At 40.0% G+C, this 10,136-nt stretch overlaps 2 protein-coding genes across 2 annotated transcripts in view; both read right to left on the minus strand.

Annotated features, from left to right (window-relative positions):
* The window catches only part of LOC138034808 (adhesion G protein-coupled receptor B1-like), a gene marked incomplete at its 5' end in the record, with an annotated part of 27,440 nt that extends 17,569 nt beyond the window's left edge, over positions 1 to 9,871 (minus strand). The window contains 4 exons of the mRNA XM_068881911.1: positions 7,483 to 7,632; positions 8,537 to 8,818; positions 9,167 to 9,261; positions 9,773 to 9,871. Of these exons, the coding sequence (XP_068738012.1) occupies positions 7,483 to 7,632; positions 8,537 to 8,818; positions 9,167 to 9,261; positions 9,773 to 9,871 (626 nt within the window). The remainder of the gene's footprint in view (positions 1 to 7,482; positions 7,633 to 8,536; positions 8,819 to 9,166; positions 9,262 to 9,772) is intronic.
* On the minus strand, positions 2,280 to 3,817 carry LOC138034806 (uncharacterized). Its single transcript, XM_068881909.1, has 3 exons — positions 3,273 to 3,817; positions 2,363 to 3,122; positions 2,280 to 2,315 (listed from the first exon to the last, which is right to left on the minus strand). Exons 1-3 carry the CDS (start codon positions 3,815 to 3,817, stop codon positions 2,280 to 2,282), a joined length of 1,341 nt encoding a protein of 446 aa, XP_068738010.1.
* Positions 9,872 to 10,136: the final 265 nt, after the last annotated feature.

Here is a 10,136-nt window from a genome sequence, read left to right on the forward strand (position 1 = left end):
AAGGATAGGATAACTTTATTTAGACACGGTAAACTCATCAGTCGCAACTATAAAAACCTAATTAATTACCAGAATTATTACAAATTATACAACGACTACAGCTACATTATTCAAAATTGTTCTAAGTAATCAATAAATATAACTATAATATTAAATGACAAAATAAAAACCTGCTTTACATGAGTGCCGTGTATAGAATTGTAGATTAACTTGATGAAAAGAAACGCTCGCAGCCAGCCCGGAACGCTCTAAGGGAGTCAGCCTGCCTCAATTCGATTGGTAAATTATTCCAAAGAACTGCTCCAGTGTAGCTGAAGCTATTTTTCATATAGTTTGTGTGTGGCTGTAGGATAGCTAGTTTGCCCTCTGTGTCCCTTAAGGAGTAACTGGAGACGCTACTACGGTCAACAAATTTAGAACTAAGGTAATCGGGAGTAAGACCATTAAGCGACTTATAAACCATCACAGCCTTATGGATTGTTCGTTGAGAATCAAGTTTTATCCATCCAAGTTTTTGGATAAGATTATCAGCGTTGGCATCATAGTTCGAGTAAGTGAGTATACGCGCAGCACGATTTTGAAGTTTTGTAAGTTTACTGGCTAGGGTTTTGCCGCAACATCCCCAGACAGAATCGCAGTAATCAAAGTGAGGCTGTACTAAAGACATGAAGATTGATCGGAGAGTCTCATGTGGAACGAAAGACCTCACTCTCTTCAACGCTCCAATACCAGACGCGATTTTCTTACATAAAGTCTCAACATGAACATTCCAAGATAAAGTCTGATCAATATGAACACCTAGAGATTTCGTAGAGGTAACTTGAGTTATAGGTGCACCGTCAATAATAAGTGACGGAGGGTTGTGAAACGTGCTTAGCCTTTGCCTCGATCCGATCAACATAAACTCAGTTTTAGATGCGTTAAGAGTAAGCTTGTTAGCAGTTAGCCATTTTTCAACTCTAGCAAGATCCTCATTTAAAACAGTGTTAATACTTTGGTTGTTATTACTAGCAAAAGTTATGTGTGTGTCGTCAGCATACATTCGAGGTTCAGAATTTAATAGACAGTAAGGTAAGTCGTTAATATATATTAGAAAAAGGAGTGGACCCAGAATTGTACCTTGAGGTATACCACAAGTAAGGAAATGGTCCCCAGAGAGAGAACCATTTATAAAACATCGTTGCTTGCGGCAGTCCAAGTATGATCTAAACCAATTGTATGAAGTGCCACTGACACCATATTTCGCAAGTTTAGACAAAAGAATATCGTGATCGACGGTGTCAAAGGCTTTCTTTAAATCCAAGAAAACGACTGCGTTTACATTACCCTGGTCAATGTTGTAAGCCCAGCTATCGGTAGCTTCAAGTAAGGCAGTGACAGTGGAATGAAGAGGTCGAAATCCCGATTGGTGTCTTGAAATGAGTTTGTGTATAGTAAGGTAATTATAGAGTTGATCATAAATAATTCTCTCAAAGACTTTAGCTACAACTGGAATTACTGAAATTGGGCGGTAATTATTTAGATCTGAACGATTACCCTGTTTGAACAAGGGGATGACTTTCGAAAGTTTCCATTCATCAGGGAAAATTCCAGAAACAATAGAATGATTAAAGATAGTACAGAGTGATTCGGCTATTAAGTCAGCACATTCGCGCAAGAGTTTTGCAGATATTCTGTCCAAACCAGTAGATTTTGACTCACATAATCTGGATAAAAGAAGAAGAACCTTAGAGACGCTGGTCGGTTTTAGTTCGAATGTGCAGTGACCAGTCTCAGCTAAATAATCCAAATGAGAAGAATTGTCTTCATTGGCGTGAATATCATTTGCTAACTTAGGCCCAATGGAAGAAAAATGATCATTAAAGGCGTTAGACAACTCATGAGAATCATAAATAGAATTGCCACAGGGGAGCTTAAGTTCGCTTATGACACATTTGTGTGATTTCCTAGACATAAGCTCATTGACAATCCGCCAAGTGTTACGTGGATCACCTTGGTACTCATTGAGGGCATGCTTATAGTGACATTCTTTCGCACGTTTGATTTCATTGTTTACTATATTGCGAAGTTTTTTGAATTTACGCCAGTCCTCCACATTACCAGAACGAGTGGCTTTTAACTTAAGAATATCTCTTGCATGCAAGCGCTTTTTGAGTTGCGAAGTAATCCAAGGTGATTTGCAAGGGCGAACACGTTTATTACGCAAGGGGGCATGCTTGTCAACACAACGAAGGAACAGTTTTTTCCGGGCTTCCCACATATCATTTGGGTTATCATAGTTACCTATGATCTGCCAATTTTGATGTGCAATATCTCTACGAAAATTGTATAAATTAAAGTTCTTAAATTTTCTATAGGTAACTGTAGTATGGCCCCTAGAGGGTAAATCTATAGAAAGCTTGCGATAAGCATAAATGAGGCTGTGATCGCTTATGCCTACATGAGACACTCCAGAACATACAATCCTATCAGGACGGTTAGTAAAAACGAGGTCAGTTAAAGTTGAAGATGATTCAGTGCAACGAGTGGGATCAGTAATGAGCTGCTGCAGGCTGTAAACGTCAGCGATGCTAGAGAGTAGATTTGCGTTATGGTCCAATTGAGGAGCAGCTAAGTTGCAGTTCAGATCGCCCAAAACATAGAACTCAACATTCTCCGCGTCAATTTTACCCATAAGCGATTCGAAATAACTAAAGATCTCAACTGAAGAGTCAGGCGGCCTATACCAGGTTACCACGAGAAAAGGCTTTGATCTCGGTTTGCGGATTTCTATACAAAGATTTTCCAGTTGGTGAATACTCAAATCAGATCGCAAAGAATAACTAATGTTCGAGCGAACAAAGAAACAAACACCACCGCCAAAGCGGCCATTTGTTTTCCTGTCACGGCGAATAATTTCATAGCCAGGAATGTAAACATCACTGTCCTTAACCGAGTCGTCAAGCCTGGTCTCGTTAATTGATAGAACATCAACGGGCGTGTCTGTGAGCAAGATTCTCAGTTCGTCGATATGTTTCACCAAACTGGCGACATTCAAATTAGCTAGTTTGAATCCACGACTGGAGGGTAAAATGGGAGAGATAAAATCATCAATCCGAGACTCACACTGCACTTCACAAGCACTAGAGATTCAAATATTATCAATATGAGTTAAAAAGTTACTGGACAAAATGCTCACCCCTTTTCTATTTAAATGAAGTCCACTCGCATTAAGACACGAAGAGTCAATGTTGATGTGAGGAAGGAAACCCCATCTTCGATTGGAGCAGAACCTTTTGAGCAACTTGTTAATTTCAGTAGCTTTTTTCCACAGTTCATCTTCCTTCCGGACACAAATAGCAGAAATAGAGACAAGAGTCTCCGGCGAGTCACTTTCAATCTGGTCCGCCAAGTTCACAATACTCTCAGCAATTTGTTGTGGTGTTTGGATCGACAGCAGGTCATTTGTACCGACATGTAGAATCAAGCTTTCTGGACATTTCCTGGTTATTGGCTTTAGGTAATCTTCCATGTCAGATGTGGTTGCGCCAGAAAAAGATTTCACTACAACCTTGTTGGATCTAGAAAGTTTCCATCCTCGTACATTTTGCACTATGCTGTCGCCACAAACAACTGTGACAGGTTTTCTATCCGCTCTGGCAAAATGGCTCTCTTTTATCGAGGTTGATTCTTCTGCATTTTGCGAACTCCTTCTTGCGTTAGCAGAATTTGCAGGCTGGCGCAGCTTTGATGACCTAGTGGAGTTCTTTTGCGTTGTTCCTTTGCGTTTGTTTTTCGATCGTTTACCTCGAGAGCTTCTTTCGTGGTTTCCATTCATTATCATTGATTTCCCAGGAGATTCTTCTTGGTCATCAGCAGCGCATTCAGTCGAAACCTTAGAACAAACAGAAGACTCTGTAGAGAGAATTCTAAGGGATTATAGAAGACAAGCCTTTTCTTCTTCCATCTTTTTTATTTTGTCCTCATATGTTGCACACTTAAGCTTGTATTGGTTGAGTTCGTGTTCAAACGTCGAAGCTTGTTTGGCGGGGAATTTGAGTTGGGAGTTGATAGATTCAACCGCTATCCAAAGCTTGCGTATCTCGTTTCTGCAATTACAGCTCTCCGGCAGCGAAACTATTTTGCCCAGTTCTGTGTCTGAAGAGCTTAATCGCTGTTTTGAATCCGCTAACTCGGTCTTTATCCCCTGTAATTCGTCTTTCAATGACTGACAACCAGTACAGCCTTGGGTGTTTTGACCTTTTTGACACAAGGACTTCGAATCGTCTATGAATCTGCTACTGCTTGGATCAATTTGATTTCTGCTGATACTGTTCGTTGACTGAGATTCACTATGTTCATCTGGCATAACAACCACTGCCGAATGGTTATGCTGGGCTCCCTCGTTGTTATTTAGATCAGTATAAATAGAGATTTCGTCCGCGGAGTTCTGGTCGTTCAGCGCGGCGGCGAGTTCGCCGCCATTGTCTTGTAGCCTTTGAAGCGACTTTGTTCTAAGGTTGAAGACGCCGAGAAGTCGGTTTCTCATTTCACTACAGGCTTTGCCTTGGACTTGGAGAGTCTTCGTACTGTAGTAGAAGTTAATGGTCGCTAAAGGCGTTTTAAAAACGGCGCATTGTGAGTTTGAAGAGATAACTAGTTCTTGAGCATCGTCTTCATCCTCGTCGAGCGATAATGTCTTCAATAATTTTCCAAGGTCATCGGCGTTTCCATTCCATAAAAACCTCTTTTTATTCGATTTGTAGTCAAGAAACTGATCAAGTTCCGATAGATATTCATTTTGGGGTAGAATCGCCGGAGCTAAGCAAAATTGATCGGAGCAATTTTCAACACGTCCGCACGCCATGATGCTCATGTGAATACTGAGTAGTAGAAGGACCTAACCTAAATGGTCCTCAATCAAAACGTTTGGATGCCATCTTTAACGGCGACAGAAGTGATGGAAGGGGGAGAGGGGGACTTTTTTAGCTTGTAGGGATTTTTTTCCACGTCCACTGCCTTTGCAGGTTTTTTTTTTTTTTTTTTTTTTTTTTTTTGGGGGGGGGGGGGGGGGGGGGAACGGGAGGGGAGCAGTCAAGTGCCCTGCACTATTTTTTTGGGAGGGGGGTGGACATTTTACTGTCGCAATCTTAATCTTCACTAGCCACAATCTGATTGCCTGGAACAGGCTTCTGACAAATATTTTTGTATCTTTCACACAGTCGTTTTGCTTTACTGTCAAAATTACACTCAGGAGGAAACATAACCAAGTATCAGACACATTAATCAGCGACAGGCTCCTGTAAGCGGCTATTGCACAACTGATGGGGTTGCGTTGCATTTTTTGGTTTGATGTCTAGCGAAATAACAATTTCATTTATTCCTTCCCCTTTTAATAAAATTCTTTTGTGGTATGCAGTGAATCAAGGTTTTAGCTAGACTTCTGTTGCGTGATCAACCAGTAACCAATATGGCCCGGGTTCGATTCTCAGACTCGGTGTCATATGTGGGTTGAGTTTGTTGGTTCTCTACTCTGCACCGGGAGGTTTTTCTCCGGGTACTCCGGTTTTCCCCTCAAAAACCCCCAAAAAACCAACATTTGACTTCATTGCGTTAACTTGTTAATTTCAATTTACAGTGTCCCCGATTAGTGCTCTACAGCGCTAGAAGATTAGACACTTAAATAAAGTTCCTTTCCTTTCCTTTCCTTTCCATGATATGGGGCCAAATGGACCATTCTTCTAGGCGGCTCTGGGGTATGCCCCCCAGACAATTTTGCAAAATTGAAGCGTTTTTGGTGCGTTTTCCACGATTTTCAGCCGATAAATTTAACGTATCGATTGGACTTGAATGATAATGCGTCAGCAAAGAAGGAGAAAAGAGACAAGTTCATTTGACCACCTTCCAAGCGAGATAATTGCTATGATTTTTGAAACAACTGTACGATCTTCAAACCCCAGTGATGCCTGCATTCTTTTCCAGCGACTAAGAAATGCGTGCTCTCGATTTCGCCAGTGCGCCGATACTTTCACTTACTTGTTACCGAAAAATACCATTGTGACGGATCCCCGGATATAATCAGTGTATGGCGGCTCATAAAGGAGTTTGGTCCTTCTTGAGTTAAGACGTATAACTAATAGCAACCGTTGGCACCATGCATGGCTCGAGTTATATGCCATAGCTTTAAGTTGGTTCCAAATTAAGAACATTTTTTGGCACAATAACATGCTATTTTCTTTTGTTTAGTAGCTTTTCTGTATCAGCATGTTTTCGGTTGTTGTTATTGCTGTACTTTGTTAATGCTGTTACCTGTTAAAGCAGCTTTTTGCCGGAAGATACGATAACTAATGTAAAATGCACCATGTAATACAAAGTTTAAAGTTAAATACATTGTAATAACTAATAAAAGTTGCCGTTCAAAGTTTTGGAATTGCGATTTTCTTTCAGTACTTTCGTGGCAGGAGTCTGAGATTGTAGTCTCCACATATTCCTGTGCATTCTTCCGTGTTAGAAGAACCCCTCACTGACCCAGGGGTTTTTCGACCGGCGGCTCGTGGCCTTCAATCCTTGTCAAAAATTTTAGAGACACTTCAAAAACAGCACTCTATTGTAAAATTCCCCCATCCCCCTCTGCAAACAACGCTTTGTAATGGATTAAGATGTAAACTACGGCACCCTGAGGCCCAATATCCAGTCAACGGTTCATGGCCCACTCCCTTAGATAAAAGCCGCCATATTGAATATCGATAAATCCTCAGATCGAAGTCGAGAACCAAAGGAAAAATCAGAAAAATTGCAAAAGAACGGTCTTCAGTAATTGTACTAAGGTGAATGTTAATTAAGTATGAATGTTACGTATTCATTTCACACTAATTAACAATCAACAGGCATAAAGATCAGCGATGTCGGTTGCAACATTAACATCGATCATTGGAAAGACCGCATTATCAATTTGCGCACACTTACAAATATTACAAAATGTGTTGGTTGGATTTATTAACAAAAGCTGCACACGTTATTACACAATGCGCACATTATTACAAAATGCCGCAATCGTTATTGTAAAATGCGTAACTTATTAAAAATGCCACAGAACAGACGCTAATATCCTCTATATTGTTGTTGTGTCGCCTAAAGCATGACTTGTAAGTATCGGCGAGGAATGGGTTAATTAAAGAGAGCCTCATCGCCTACTAAAATAAATTTAAACCGGAGGCAACAATCTTTTTGATTAAACTTTTGTGAACTTTCCTGAAAGAAAATGTTGGCATAAGAAGAAACATAATTTAAAATCGCTTAAAACAGGCGCCACCATCTTGAACTGTGACGAGTTGCGGTTGTCCCATTGTCCTGAAACAAAGCGTTTTCGACGTTGGGACGCAAATGAAATTGACAAAACTATTCTAAAAATCGTTTATATCGGATACAAAACACATTTTTCGAAAAAAATTCAAACTGAATTTCTGCGATGATTGTTTTACCGAGACCTACAAATGATCTTACCGGACTTTCCGGAGTAATCCTTTTTATGGTTAGTTTTAAATTCTTTGTTACGACTGTTCGCGTCTTTGTAGATTCATTTAATGTGGCAGCAACTCCCAGCCCATAATCATCAACTGCATTGACCAATGCTCGACCTCTCCCCTGCCCTTCCTGAGGATGAAATGCAGGCGTTTCTTAAAGTGGTACTACGACCAAAAAAAAATTCTTTTTTTTCCTTTGGATTTCAAAACTATGTTAACTAAACACTAACTGGCCCAACTCTTAATTAAATTCTGATTTTAAAAAGACACCTGTTTATTTTAACTGGAATTTTATTATTTATTGGTCCGCCATTACTAACTTTAAAATCTTGAGAGAGCTGGGTCGAGGAGAAAATGACGTCAAAGACTCACTAGTTTAAGAATTCAATGCATGTGTACGCGGCTGAATTAATATGCAGCATGGGAGTTTCGGGCTTTCAGACTATTAAACCCGTGCTTTGCGTATATAATACACGCTGAAATTTTAAGCTAGTGAGTAAATGACGTCATTTTCTCTAGATCCAACCCTCTGAGATCCAATCGGTCAGTTTTGAACGTGAGTAATGGAGGACAGTGAAATCCCAAACTTACACTCAAAATAACAGCCTTTGGATAAAAATCAAAGCTCAAAATTTTGCCAGTTAGCCTCGCTTCCATTCTTAAGGCAGGTAACTTAGCTATTGGCTATTTAACAATTATTCCATTCGCGCTTGTTGGATATGAGATGGTAAATAGCTTTAGCTACGCTTAACGCAATCATTTACCATATAAGGTCAAACTAAGGTATATGAGCTGACAATCGAGATTGAGTGAACCAATCAGAGCACGCGAAATGCATTATCCGAGGTTGAGAATTTAATAATTACAGTTAAACCAGCGATTACCAGGAAGTTGAACCAGGGACTACCAGGATCAAATTCAACGAGTGGTCAGAAAGGGTGTTGAACCTCAGATGTCCGGATCTCAAGGCAAGCGTCCTAACCACTGGGCCACACTGTCTCTAGTCTTAAGCTGAGCCTTATTTATAAGCTTACCTGTTCAAGGCCTAGCCAAGTGACAGCGTTTTCCGGCTCAAGTAAATTGCTGACTACTTGTGAAAAATCCTTTAGGTGTTCCTCTGAACTTATACTGCCTTGACTCGCGTTGTTATACTCGGCTAACAGCACGAGAATATCAACTGCTATCAACAAATCTCCACCGTATATCTCTGTTGGCCTTGTAACATTTTTTGTTATTGGATTTGTTTGGTTCACGAGTTGGGCCAAGGCTTCTCCGACGCTCGTGTTTGACTGGAAGCCATCTGTGGCTGCTTCGATCTGAGAGAAAACGGACAAAAACAGATGATAATGATCACATTGTCTGCAGTGAACAAAGAATCAATAGTGCAGCATGGTTATTGTAGTGAAAGAAGGCATCAGTCTGCAAACTTTGAAGCCGCATCGGAAATAACGTTTACAATCAATTTATTACCTTTTTCTTTCACAGAAAGCGTTTGTATCCGAAATATAGAAATTTTTATTTATATTTAGAGTCCCTAAAGGAATTTCATTCCATCTTATCCGACTTTAAGTCTCGTTGAACTGAAGATTTTCACGAATCTCTCCCAAAATACCGCTGAAAGTGTGCTGCTCGCACTTGGCGCTTTTGTCGCGGGCGATACTTGCCTGATCTTTGAGTGAGATGAACCCAAATGAGCTGCAGCCGAGGAAACTTGGGTCCTTCCACTTTAAGTCATTAAGACACTCACGTGATGCGTTTCCTACAATGGTATTAAAGTTCAGAGAGATGAATATTCAGTTTTATACCGAGAACAGACGACACTTTCACACAAAGCGTTACGCGTGCAAACATTTTGTCTGAAAAAGCCTTATTTGAGTTCCCCACCAAGATGTCGATGGTATTAAATGCTTCGAACGTAAAAGCGGAATGAAGATATTCTTTTTTAAGAATAATTTGTTTTTGACTTGTTCAAACAGAGAGAGCGACAAGAGAATGGAATTGCATTTTTGTAGAATGAAAAAGCTTTAGTAAGTTTTCATATATGAAAGTTAGAATCAAAACTGAAAGCGGATTAGAAGAGATAACATTCTAAATGGTTAAGAACATTGCCAAAGAAACAAAAAACAATCAGATAAAACAAATTTGCATTCGTCTAGATCAAATTTTAATGGGATTTTGTCAAACAGTCTGCGTATACCTTATTTATATTTTATTCTGTTAATAAATGCAAGGGTGACCAAGTCGCAGGCGCATCTTGTATGTTGACTTACCGCTGGCCCCATTCGGACACGGTTGTATGTTGATCCCAGCTGCAGCAGTTGCCGCCCACGCAATCCCTTGTATAACTTGAGCCGGGCACTTTTCCACACCTGTCATACGAGAAAAGAGGTACATAAAGTATATCATTATGAGTTAATGTATATTCATTCAGAGAATTTGTGGCTTGTCTCTTTAGCCTTTAGGCTAGTGCATTTTGAGAACTTTCAAAATCACGAAATCTACGAGAAGGTCGTGCGATTTTTTTATTTATAGTATACTCAACAAAATTACCATCAGCCAATCAGAACGCGGTAACGGTGAGCTTTGTATATATCTCCTCCGATCCGTTTATGTTTACTTCAGAAACCTTTGAAA

Source organism: Montipora capricornis, unplaced genomic scaffold (assembly GCF_036669925.1).
Source record: "Montipora capricornis isolate CH-2021 unplaced genomic scaffold, ASM3666992v2 scaffold_201, whole genome shotgun sequence".
NCBI classification, from domain to species: domain Eukaryota; kingdom Metazoa; phylum Cnidaria; class Anthozoa; order Scleractinia; family Acroporidae; genus Montipora; species Montipora capricornis.

Excerpts from the sequence above, each read along its gene's own strand:
- LOC138034806 (XM_068881909.1), bottom strand. The coding sequence starts at position 3,817 with ATGAATGGAAACCACGAAAGAAGCTCTCGAGGTAAACGATCGAAAAAC. Across the intron at positions 3,123-3,272 it reads ATTAACAAGTTGCTCAAAAG|TGCTTGTGAAGTGCAGTGTG; the intron begins GTTCTGCTCCAA and ends TTGAATCTCTAG. Across the intron at positions 2,316-2,362 it reads CCTCTAGGGGCCATACTACA|AGATATTGCACATCAAAATT; the intron begins GTTACCTATAGA and ends CAATTTTCGTAG.